Genomic DNA, 13,421 nt, shown 5'->3' on the forward strand with positions numbered 1-13,421 from the left:
GTGTTAGCAGAGAGCGAGAGAGAGAGAGAGAGAGAGAGAGAGAGAGAGAGAGAGAGAGAGAGAGAGAGAGAGAGAGAGAGAGAGAGAGAGAGAGAGAGACACTACGAGTCCAATTCCTTTCAGTCGTTGTTCTGACTCTAGGCGGGAATCCATAAATCGTTACAGCAGTTCGAAATTCGAATTGGATATTATTCTTCTTTTTTTTTTTTTTTTTCCGTGAACTCGGAACCCGAAACGTGAATGCGGAAAATTCGAAAAATGGCTCACGGCCAGCCTACAGCCGGTTGTTCTTTATCTTTCTTCTTCTTTGAGCCAATGTCGAAGTGATACGAATTTTCTACGACGCTGATGTAGCACCGGAAAGGAGCGAGACGAGGCGAAGCGTGGGGAAAAAAAAAAGTGGTAACGGCATGGCGGCCATTGACGTGCCAGAATTTGGAATAAATTGGATTTGTTTACGGGGGTGGTTTCGCGGCGGCGTTGCTCGTCTGCAAGGCAGTTTCCTCTCTCCTATCGTTCGCCACCCCCCACCCCCCGCAGCAAGCACGCCTCTTTCGTGTCACGTCCCCACATTTTATTGTGTGTATTTTATTCCTCGTCGTTTGTTTCCCGTGCCAACTCTTTCCACGCTTTCTATACGGCCATTTTCTTCCTATTTCTCTCTCTCTCTCTTTCTTTATTGTCGATCCTTCGCTTAAAGGAGTCTGTGGGTTGAAAATCGATGCCTTTTGGCAATTTCTTTATAACGTAGTACGCAAATTGAGTATTCATCAAATTCATGCTCACTCATAAGATGTGAGGATTCGTTGAAAAAAAAAAAAAACAAATTGATTATTTCGGAATTGTAATAAAAAAAATTTGAAATCATTTACAAATTGTTGAAAATGTATCTGATTCGTTGAATTTTATACTATTTATTCACACGACTATTCTCTACAAATTCACCAAAACTGTTCTATTCGTCATTTTGACAGGGTTCATTGAGTATTCAATTTTATAAAATTCTACCGATGCTGAATCTGATCAACAAATGGCAGTATTGAATCGACTACTGAAGTAAAGTAAATTTGTATCTCAATGACTCCGTAAAAAATAGTTTTCTGAACAAAATTAGCCGTCGTAGAATAAAATGGAACGTATCTCCTGGATTTTTAATAAATTTCAAAACGATTTAAAATAAAGCAAGCATTGCTTCGGTATTTTATATTTTCCTACTTTCAAAAAGGTTATCGTAGCTCACTAATCCAATAATTTCATGAATACTCAGTGTTCAACACTTTCATTAAAAAAGTGTTAAAAAAACTTTATTGTTAATCTTCAACCCGCCAACCAAACTCCTTTATAAATGTAAAACGACGCACGGTGCAAAAAAAAAAGGAATATAAAATTAATTATGCATCCCCGCGCAGTGAAACAAAGCCACTATGCTACTTTGCTATTACATGTATATATATTATATATACACACGTTATATGTAAAAAGAGCGTTAATTTATGCTCAATTAATAAAACCACGATAACGCTGGTGGTTTTCCCCGTTATTTCTCAGTCTGCTTCGATGCTAATTACGTTTAATGGCGCGGTTTCCTGTCGCTTAGGTCTTTTCCTTTATTGATAAAATTATTCATATACCTAGTTCAAGACTTCGCATCGCGTGGTTAAAATTTTTTTGCTGATTTTCAGGGCACAGATATCTAGGTTGTTGATGAATGTTCCCACGCAGTCCTCAACTGTTTAAATTTTTCATAAAAATGAAAAAACCTATGCACAGTTCTGGGTAAAAAATGAGAATCAAGTCTGTAGCTGTAACGACGACATCGAGTATGTTTTACGGTTATTTTTGGTCGCGTTGATATTTGACGTCGGTGCAAGAATGAAACTAATATCAAGGCATATTCGATCGTAAAAAATTTACCTAACCGAAGAGGCAGATTCAATTTTGCAATAACTAGAAGATGTAATACCGTAATAATACCGAAAATGCGATGCGGTAAATAAATCGCCTTCACCTTATTTTCTTGTGATTCCAATCATGTCCAAACTGTGATTTCAACGATGCCAATTTCTCTGGAATTTTCCATCAACCGTAAGAGAACTTGCATAATTTTTTTTTTTTTTTCTCAATGCGCACAGAAGGCAACGTATTTTCTCACAATTACTTATTCAGAGGTGAGTCGATGCCCGGTTGGGAAGATTTCTGCGGCAGCCTGCAGCTTCCTTCTTCGCGGAGAGTGCATTTGTGACATTTAAGCGTATGCACCGATGCATTGAAGCCGCGGCGGCGGCTAGGCACGAAGCGTCATTTAAATATCTCAAATGATTCAAATGCGAAAACGAGTTCTCAGGACCAGGACAGGTAGCCGGCAAGGAAAGTTGACGGGCGCTCGGCCGATTGTACTCGATTTTTAGAGGCGTATATAACGGGGGTCTTCGGGTAGCCGGCCTTTTTCCAAATTTACATACCGCGCATGCGGTTCGTATTCAAGGGTGTTTTTTTTTTTCTCCCGCTTTTTGCTCACGGCGAGTTAAGCGCGATGAGAAAAATCTCGTTGAACGCTGCACCGAGAGACATTTTTACTTCCAGTTACCGCTCAGTTCTCAACTATTTTCATTTTTTACCACGATCGAAAAATGTAGTTCTAGGTACAAAATGAAAATTAGTTTTCTAGCTCTTACCGGAAAGTCTAGTATCCGTTACTGTTCTTTCTCATTACGATCACTGTTGCTATATTTTCTTGTAACTGTTGCGAAAATTCAATGCTTGTGCAACAATAAATTTATGTTAAAGCTTATTTAACTAAAGAGTATAGTAAACCGAACAAACTGATTTTGCGTTGCAATCGCCAAAAAAGGATCGACGATACCGCAAAATGGTTATGCCTACCTCGTTTTTCGTCATTTCAACAATATTTAAGCAGTTTTTTTAACGATACCTGTTTTGCTGAATTTTTCTAGTGACTATGACAAATGAAATTTTTCTCAGTGTGACCAACCCGACAGTTCTGGCACTTCTGGTTTTTTTATGCAAAAGTATTCCTAGGGGGTCTGAGTGATAAATTTTTTTTTTCAAAATCGGATAGCGACTTATTCTAATTTGCGCGCGAAATTTTGTCTCTTCAAGTCATCTGGGATCGATTTTTTTCTCGAGCTGTTCAGTCACGAAAAAAAGTCTCACGTGTACAATCGTTAAAGTCCACCTACAAATGATAAATTTACGATTCAGCAGTGGAAGTAAATTATTGATATCTGTAATCTAACCAGGCGATTTGTGAGAAATTCATTCACGACTAGAAAATGAGCTGTCGTTGAACTTTCCACGTTTTTTTTATCGGAAAAAAAGTTGAGGGATTGCAAGGAAAATTATTAGAATTGCTCCTAGATTGAAAAGATGAGTTTTCACTAGATCCTGACGTTTTAGGGGGCAGAAAATCACTGACGACCATTTTTGGAAAAACGTCCAGGTGTGTGTGTGTGTGTGTGATCAGCCTTTGTTCGACGATATGTCAAGAACGAATCAATGAATTTATATGATTTCAGCCTCAATCACCGGGGGGTTTTGCTAGAATGGATCAGATTATAGATTATACAAGTGGCCCGAAAGTTTCCGAGTTATTTAAGTCACAAAATTGAAAGAGAAATAAAAATTATGTTATCCCAAAAATTGATCAACGGATCTTGATCTTGGTCCAAATCGACACTTCTCTCGTGAGCTCGGAAGCGATTAAATTTTGGATTTGATCGGTTTGGTAGTTTCTGAGTTATGACAATAAGAACAGCAAAAAACAAACGAAAATGACGACATCACGAGAATGGATTAACGGATTTTTAAATTTTTTGCTTTAACCGACGCGGCTTCTCTTAGTTGTGAGACGATTAGTTCCGACAGCTTGCAAGTTATTTAAATAACGAAGTGATAGGAAAAAAAAAAAAAAATAGAAACCTTCATCCGACAATATTTTACCAACTCAAAACACATCAACGTCAGGCAAACGACCCAATTCTTAAGAAATTTTTTTCACCCGACTGTACGTCCCAGGATGCATCCTTACGGGCACCGTGAGTCGCGTTGCGGGGCATTTAACGCCGATTTGCATGCCTCGCCGGTATTAATTTCTCCGTTGAAATCGACGGTGGTTGATTCAGGAAAAGTGACGGGGGGTCGCTTCCGCGGCTTCGAGTGCTTCCCCGAGTCCGGGTGCAGAAATCACCCGTCTATGCAGATGAGCGTGAGAAGCCCGAGTCTACGGGTCGGGTCACCGTTCCGAGAGAAAAATGGCCGAGCTATGAACCGGAAGCATTCGCACACGTGACCCAGGCACACGGCTCACTTGCCCCTTTCAGAGTCTTACTGAGAACCTAACAATCTTCGTACAGCTTATTAATTCTCTTGTAGATTCACGAGTTCATGCCATTTTTCTGTAAGATGGTTCGGTATTTCTTTCGAACTGGAAAATAAATCGTGTCTTTAAAGAAATGATCAGGGAGTGGCTTTTATCGATGGTCCAATTCTATGACTTTGAATAGTGAATCTGATATAGGTAGAATGGTTAGCTTGTAAGAAAATTAGCTGGAAGTAACGGCAAACGAAAGAAGGGAGGGTCAAGAAACCAGGAATAGAAATTTTTTTGCTATAACGAACATCGTTGACATGTTATGGATTATTTTTCGACGAGGAAGCTGAAGAGAATGGCGAGATCGAGAGAATTAGAGAGGTGAGCAGAGATGAATACGGGTTTAGGAAGTGAAAAAATAACTTGCTAAGTGGATACGGTCATAGAAATCACGCGGAAAGAAAAAAGGAAACCTATCCGTTTATGAGCGTGATGAAGATGAATTGACGTACGAAAGATGAGAAATCTTCTCATCAACGAACACGGTGAAAGGGCCTGAAGGATTTGACCATACTACGTTTTATTATTGAGATAATTATCAAGAAGACTGGCTAAGAACATGATAAAGAACAGGAAAATAAATCGGGGAATTGCGATGAGAATTAAATAATTACAGTGTCAATAGAAACTTCTAGTTTTGTTACTGTACAAAGTACCTAACTGTTTTCATGTATTGCAATACGGCGGAAAATATAAATTTTGGATACGAAATGAAAATCAGTTTCCCTACTTTGACCAAAAAATGTTCACTATTCGTTTTCTTGGATATTTTATTGGTGAATTTTACCGGGGTGTTGAGTCAAAATTCAATACATTTCCAATTATTTAATTACGACATAATCGAATCTTGAGAATTTATTGAATTTTTGTACTAATAAGATACGACGATTTTCCTAAATATTTGTAAAAAAAAAAAAAAAAGAAACCAAAGTTATCAACAAGAACTTGTATATCGATTTTTCATTTGAAATCGCTTTAAAATAAATAAATTTGGCTGATTTTGTTGGAACCAAGTATTTTTTGTGTATTTAGTAAGTTCGATATTGCTGTGTTATTAAAATCAAAATTAGTATGAGTGCAATCTTGAAAAATTGAATATTTACCGATACGACAGCCATGAACGAAAAATGTCTTGGTAGAGTTGTATAGAATAGTCTTTTCAGCACAATAAGCCATCCTGAAATACAATCGTACGATCTATTGGATTTTTAACTATTCCAAAATAATCTGGAACCAGAAATCGATATCTAGATGTAATAATAATTTGTTTAATAATTTGAGTATTTCCTTTTGTTACACTCAAAACAAAATTTCCGTTACTTGTGAGAAAACGAGTCCCCAATAAGAAGACAAGTCAGTAAAATTCCAAACTTTTAAGACGGACATGAAATTTTGACTATCCCTAAAGTTTCATAAGAAAAGTATTTTCCTACCTATTCGAATTAAATATTAAAATAGGTATTACATGAAAAAACTTTCGTAATATTTTGTCCTGATTGATAAAAGTTTTGTCGAAATTGTATATATATATATTCAAACCATTTTTTACACCATGTTTCAATATCTCAATAACATTTTTCGCCATCATTTTAATTTATTTTTGCAAGCTGGTCTCATAGTTTAACTATATTCAAATTTTTCTTAGTGAAAAGCGTTGACGCAAGGAGTTCTTCAAAAACACCAATTTTATACACGATTTGAATCAATATCTTGAAACATACTGAATACATCGAAACAAGAAGGAAAACTTTTGCTTCGCGAAACTTTGCTGATATTCGAAGTTTCGTATACATCAAAAAAGCTCAGAGTTTCAAACTCCGCGCAGCCAGAGGCAGCGACGATTTCCACTGGACTGTTTGCACACACTCGACACGGGATGATTTATTCGCCATCAGGTATAGAGATACCTGCGCATACTTGGAGTTAGGCGCGAGCCAGATGACGATCAAGGGGTTGAAAAGCCCGGCTAAATACCCGCTCGGTTCCCGGTTTGCATCTAAGCGCCCGTCCCTCGTTTCCCGTGTCGTACTTTTCATTCCGGATGTTCCGAGGCCGTTTTCGTAGACAATGCGAGGCTATTATTACCCTCGAATCTCCCGCCGCGTGACCCGCGCACACATGCGCCCTTCTGCAAAGCGGATCCCCTACATTATGCGCGGCCGATATGCACGCTGCATCATAATGTCCAACTATATATGCATATATATATATATATATATACCTATGTATAATATGCGACACGTTGCGATCGAGTCGAGCATTGTTCATCATTTAATTATTCTTTGCATTATATGCACGCGATGGTCAATATAAATGGTCGAAAACATTCCCTGTCTGTCTCTCCACTGAGTAGAATCCAATCCAGTATTTATAATTCGAGTATCTAATAAATAAATGTCCGAATCAATAGGCGTTGAATATGTTTGCAATGTACCTACTTAGTGGTCAGGAATGGAGAGAAAACAATAATTTTTCGAATTTTGCTTCTTCGTAGAGGAAGTATTGCAATTGTTCGATACCGCCATGAAATTTGTCAACTTTTTTTGCGAATTTCCGGTTTTTCCTGACCAGTGCCACAGTGAATTGTAAGGACAACGCAAAGCTTGCGTTAACCTCTTCATTGTGCGAGTTTAGCGTGGACTGATTTATGACAACTCGCATTACGATTGTGACGAAAAAATTTATACACACTCTTGTGCCGAAGTAAAAGAATCCGTGTTTCGGGATTTCTCCGAATGAGCATTTGTTTGCAAAAAACATAAAAATATCAAAGATTTGAAAGAAAGGATCTATATCTATGAGAGTTTTTTTTTTTTTAGAGGTATGCTGGTCGACTTTAAAATACCTCATACTTTACAAACGTTGTCATAGTTTGTTGATATACTTAACTCATAGGCTAGAAAATTCTCGTAACACGGTGACGTTACTCATAATGGATTTCTATATCTTTTAGAGTCCTTGACACAACCAAAAATTTGAAGCATTATGCATATTTGAGGAAAAAAATTGTTTTCTACTATTTTTTGTGAATTTACTGACTCAGCTTGTATAATACAGTGACTGACGTTTTTTTTTTTTTTTTATTTATATCGAGAAAATTTTGAACGACAGCCAACCGTTTCACTTTTAATACTGTAGTGATGACAGTAAAAGAGTAAAATACTGGATTTCATATATCTCGTATTCGCTGCAAATTGAAAAATCAATATTAAAATTGTGTTTTTTGTCAATAATGGTAGTAAAAATTGGGAATCCGGAAATCGGATAAGCACTGTGTCTCATAAAATTTTGAAGCGAAAAAAAAGAAAAAAACGTCGATCAATGCAGGCGTTTGCAATTCTACACGAAACCCTCCAAGTCCATATGCGAATGTGACCTTCACCAAAATTCGACTTCCTGTTGCTTGTGTACTTTTTAAATGCCGATTGTATCAATAAAGTTGAATGAGACGAACATTTCGGGCGCCTAACGTAAATAAGTGGCATAATTTAATGGATTAATCATTAGATTGCAATCAATTCAAACAAGCAGAGAAATAGTTGTATCATGTAATTTTGTGCTGCACAAATATCCTCGTATTATGTAAAAATCCATGCAGTTTCCCGTTCTTTTTCAACCCTCTCTGTTTTCGTCATTACGAAGCACCTTTGCATGCGTGATGCACGTAACATATAGGAATCGACTCACCTGAGGATCGGACGTATGGGGGCGATCAAAGGCGTAAAGCGGTGCCAGACGATCATACAAGCCAGCACGTTCGTAGAGATCTCGGAACGGATTTTTCGTACTGAAGAAATCCAGATCGACGTCAAGAATCAGCGGGGTATCGCTTTCCGGAAGGTAACGACGGAGAGACGCGGTGATCGCTGGAAAATCGTCTTTCTGAAAAGAATTTATCATGCGATCATTTTCATCGCTCTTCAATACACAATTTATCGTTTCGGGTAGTTATTTTTTATTTTTTTAACTCGTGATTTCTTAGCCGCATCTGTTTTCGAAACCGAGTTTAATCAAAAGCTTCAGATCGGCAATATTATGAAAGCTCGAAAAATCCCGAAAAAGGTTAGTTCGGTAACATTTCAGGACTATACTTTGGCCAAAAATAATCGCCGAGTTGGGAAACCTTTTGGAAAATATTAATGAATTTAAATTTTCGGTCAAATTGGTTCTAGGGAAAATCTTATTTTTCTTGAAGTAGTATAGTCTGTTTTTTGATTTATGCGGTAATTAAGGGTGAAAACTTACGAGGCCACATTGAAATATTTTTTGCTCAAGTCTGCTTGGTTCGTGTCTCGTTAAATATTGCGCCGTAAAAATCGAGAAATATTAATATTGACTAAGGCAAAGAATATAAGAATCTGATATTATTTCGAATATTCAAATTTTACGTTATTTTCAAACAATCAATGCGTATGCAGAAGTCAAATATATGTGATAAAACACTCGGTTTTAACGCAAGTTTTCTATCCTTTTTTTTTGAAGGAGTTTCTTTTCTCTTTAATCATAACTTAGGTCGGGAAAATTATTAGCTACGAGTGAAATTTGACTTTTGTTATCGAACGAATCGTCTCAATAAAATGATAAAATCTCATGTGCTTATATTCGAACGAGAATTGAAAAGAAAAAGAAAGAATAAAAAAATCGGATGCATTCTTTCGGGCGTGTTTTCTCCATTGGTAATAATATTCATATTATACCGCTGTTATTCTTTTTCTTCTTATTAATTCTTTTTGTTTACGGGGGTGAAATTTATACCGGGCCAAAGCTGAATCGCCCCCCGTTGGAAAAGCCGTTGGTCGACTAATTTTTTGCACACGCAAATGTAAAGTTCCGTACAGCAGCGCGTATAATATACGAGTATGTATGTGAGAGCAAACGTACCAGAGAAGCGTGACGAGGATTTCCACGTGGGTTTTTGCCTCTCTTGTTTTTTTTTTTTTATTTTTTTACTTCGCACCGTACTCTCTTTTATTTGCTATCGGTATAACTGGCAAAAAACAATGACTGCGCTTAAATTAATCCGCGGTATGTATGTACCAAGTGATATACCTATACCTGGGTACATGTGCATATACGTACACACACACACACACACATACACTAAGGTTCCCTTGGCTTAAACCAGGGATCAACAATTTGCATGCGCATTTACAATGAAATACTGAGAGAGGGGCGGCGAACGGCAAACGGAGGGATTGAAAACAAAGAAATAGAAATAGAAAAGGCGGGGGGGGGGGGGGGGGCAATAATGATAATAATAATAAAAATGATAACAACAACAACAACGATAATACAACGATAAATACATGTATGCATAATGTATATGTATACGTATGCGTACATCGGATGCGCAGAAAAAAAATTACCCCGATTCAGTTTTATATCATCAGTATACTCGCATACAACGTATATGTATATATTATATACATGCTGCATGCTGGATTTTTATATCGCGATTGCCACTGACTGCCTGCACAATTCTCTGCACAAATGATACATATATATATATCATACACCTATATAACCCAAGCGAGAAACGGATTTACATAGAGACGGAATACCTGTTTGTATGCAACGCGTTGATTTGTACATCGGCTTTGTCGCCTCAGTCCGTGCAGTTCCGTTACTTTTTTTGTTTTGTCAGGTATTTTTCTTTTGGATCGTCTCTTTTTGCATTCTTCGTTCATGAATTTTTTCCAACGTAACAGAAAATATTTCTTATGGAGGTTTTTTTTTTTTTTTTTTTTGTTCCCCTCTTTTTAACTCTCGTACGTTTTCAACTCGACCAGCTATTGCTGGGTACATATGATACATGAGAAATCCATAACTCAGTATCAAGTCGTGGAAAATTTTTTCTTCGCTATTACTGCTTGTGCACGTGATTAATAGTACATTGTGTTACGAGTGCGGAAAATGGACGACTTTTGATGAGTGCGAAGTTTGCAGTATGAGCCAAGGCGAGCGTTGTAAAAATACGAGTCAGGAATTGCCCATCCACACACATGACACACGATAGTTTTTTTTTTTTTATAACGCTTATGGAGAAGAGTTTGATTTGAGAAGCAAACGAATGTAATCTAACAATTTTGAGGAAGTAGATCAAGGGTAATGAAGACGTCCAGAGGTACAAGCCTAGTTTTATAAAATCTAACTTCGGGTTGGACTTACAATCAGCTCAATGACGTCACAGGGGGTGTATAAAGACGGCGTGTAAAATTAAGTAATCGGAAAGCACGCGTGCGCCAGGAAAGTCCTAGTGTGTGAAATTGAGAATTTCGGCCAAGCGCTTGCGCCAGAGTCATTTCACTTTACTGTTCGGAAATGGGGCATTTTACGCACGCTCCGGAGGCTTTGAAAATCTTACTCTCCAGCCATGGGTGTGAAAAAGAGTTTTTTGCCATACGTATGTGTAAAACGGGATTTTACACCCTCAACATGGATCGTAAAATCATGATTTACGCCTACTTACAGCAAAAAAAATTTTTTGTCCTAGTAGTCCGAAAACGGAACTTTATCCCCATGCCCGGATCATAAAATCCACATTCAACGCCTACGTAGGAAGAGAAATATTATTCGCATCACGGGAATAAAACTTCACACCCTTGATACGAAAAGAGCTAGTTTGCATCACGAGCGTAACGATTTACATCCTCGTGCAATCACGCCGAGCACTCGAGTGTAAACATTTAAGCTCTAGAAGTGAAAAGTACTATTTCGAAAAACAAAAAAAAGATTTTAATTTTATAATAAAATTGTTTGCCAAATTTAATTGTTTTTCATCGATGACTGATTTAATGGTTCATTTTTTGGCGATCATTTTTCGCATAGTAATGATTTTTCAAATGGACATGATTTTTTGCTCGAGATTGTAGAAATTTTTATCTACTTTATTTCACCGAGATGAAATTGACACTGCCAAAAAATAACATTTTCCTACGAAATTTTGTACAAAAATTTTTTCTCTGGTTTCAAGATGTTGATTTTTTTTTCATCTGGTTAGAGAGATAGTGATAGATGTTGGATCATTGACGTAGGATCCGTGAATTAGTGATAAAGAACTGGAGTGAGTGAGCAGGATGACAATAAGAGATATAATTCACTTGAGAGAGGTATGAGATTTTTTTTATTGTATTTTCTGTATTGCGAGAAATTAAGTGGCCTTAGTAAGATTTGATGTCAATGAACCTAGGAGTAAGTCTTTCAAAATTGGCCCCAGTTATGTATTTCATCGGCATTTTCACGTATGACTCAAAAAACCAACGTTAATATGAATTTTTTTTTTCTGATATCTAAAGCTTATCAAAAAAATGCTACATAGCTTAACACAAGAAATTTTTTTATTGTTGGGCTTATATTTTCTGTGAATTTTGGTGTTTGACAACGAAGAATTTGCGAATAAAATTATAATTATATTAGAAACCATCCCCCTCCTTACTTAATACTACGATAATATAAAAACTAGAGCCAATATAATATAATCGAGTTTTGAAAAAATTCGTTAAACGATTCTACAAGAGCTCACAGAATTTTATTTCCCGTTTTTACGGCCAGTGGATTTTCTTATTTTTCCGGCACAAAAGACTGTTGACATCATCATGACTTTTTGTAGAAGTTCGGTAGATACTCTTTAACAAAAATTCAGGAAATTTCAATTACAACTTTTCGGGGTACCTACATAATTTTCGGATTTTTTTGCTGATAATTGGCAATAATCGCAATTTCTCGTAACATTCCATCGTTTTCTACGAAAAATTTGAAAAAATCACAAATCCCCACGACTTTCCCACGTTTCGCGGAATCTCGTGAAAATCGTATTCGCCAAATTGTTTCAATTCGTTCAGTTTAGGCTAAAAAAAAATGTACAATCAAAGATAGAATTTATGCGATAAAAAGTTTCGTGGCAAATCTATAAACGAAGTAACGTTTAAACGTGAAAAAAAAAAATTAGCCTCCAGTGAACATTTCGCGACGATGAATTTGCTGAACGCCATTTCAAGCCTATAATTATTACGAGAATATATACGACTTCCGATGCGTCGCGTAATATGCATTATGTAAGATCTTTGGACAGTGGCCTAATTTCCACGATGACATCACTCTGGCAGTGGGACAGCTGTGGAGTCAGGCGTCATCATCTCGCGCGTTTGTATGAGGAGGAAAAAAAAAAAAAAAAAAAAACCGAACCCCATCCGCACGTTCCGTCCCTGCGGCGCGGTTCGTGCGTCCGATACGAATCGCGGGAGATTTTTTTCATCTCGTTTCTTTCAATTTAAAATTTTTTTTCTGTCGCTTTTTTTGCTTTTGTCTCTCTCTCTCTCTCTCTCTCTCTCTCTCTCTCTCTCTTCTTTGGCTCGTAGAGGAAGCCGGGTCTCTTTTATGGATGTAACCCCTTGACGGTGACGAGCAAACGACTGTTTCCGGTCGAGTCACGCGACTAATTCGAAACCGACTTATGCGCGACCCGTATAATGCAGATGCCATCATTCCTGCATGCTCTGATCGCGATTTAACGGTTGGCACAGTCATGGGGAGAGACCGAAACTCGTTATGGTTGTTATTAATTGTTCCAAGAGTTTCATTCGCTATCGGAAAATCAGTTGACCGTAAATTTTTGGAAGGAAATTATTTTTTTCCGACAGTTTGCGCTCCCAAAAATTGATTCAGTACTCGATGCTGTGAGAAATGATAGACTTGAATCAATCAATCATTTTTTAACTATTTCTTCAGATCGTAAATTTTTCTGCCTCTTTTTCCGTAATTCACTTAAGAGTGAAGTAGTTTTGACGATTTTTTTTTTCGATCGTTTATAAGAAAAGAAAAGTAAATTTCCAAACTCAAAAATGAGTACCAATATTCTTTTAGGATATTGTCATTTTTAGTCTACCCCATGTAAAACTCTTGCATTCAAAATTTGAAAAACTGAAGTATATTTTTGGTAATCTATTATACACATGGTTTTTTTGCTCGGAATTTGATTTTACAATGGAAATTTGTGTTCTGAATTCTTGCTGTAATTTACAAATTATCAGTA

General features: G+C 37.0%; 1 protein-coding gene across 1 annotated transcript in view; it reads right to left on the reverse strand.

Moving 5' to 3' along the window:
- The window catches only part of MESR6 (misexpression suppressor of ras 6), a 524,406-nt gene that overhangs the window by 312,053 nt on the left and 198,932 nt on the right, over positions 1-13,421 (reverse strand). Inside the window, exon 4 of the mRNA XM_069136504.1 lies at positions 8,078-8,272. Coding sequence (XP_068992605.1) covers positions 8,078-8,272 — 195 coding nt within the window. The remainder of the gene's footprint in view (positions 1-8,077; positions 8,273-13,421) is intronic.

This window comes from Neodiprion pinetum, chromosome 5 (assembly GCF_021155775.2).
Source record: "Neodiprion pinetum isolate iyNeoPine1 chromosome 5, iyNeoPine1.2, whole genome shotgun sequence".
NCBI lineage: Eukaryota > Metazoa > Arthropoda > Insecta > Hymenoptera > Diprionidae > Neodiprion > Neodiprion pinetum.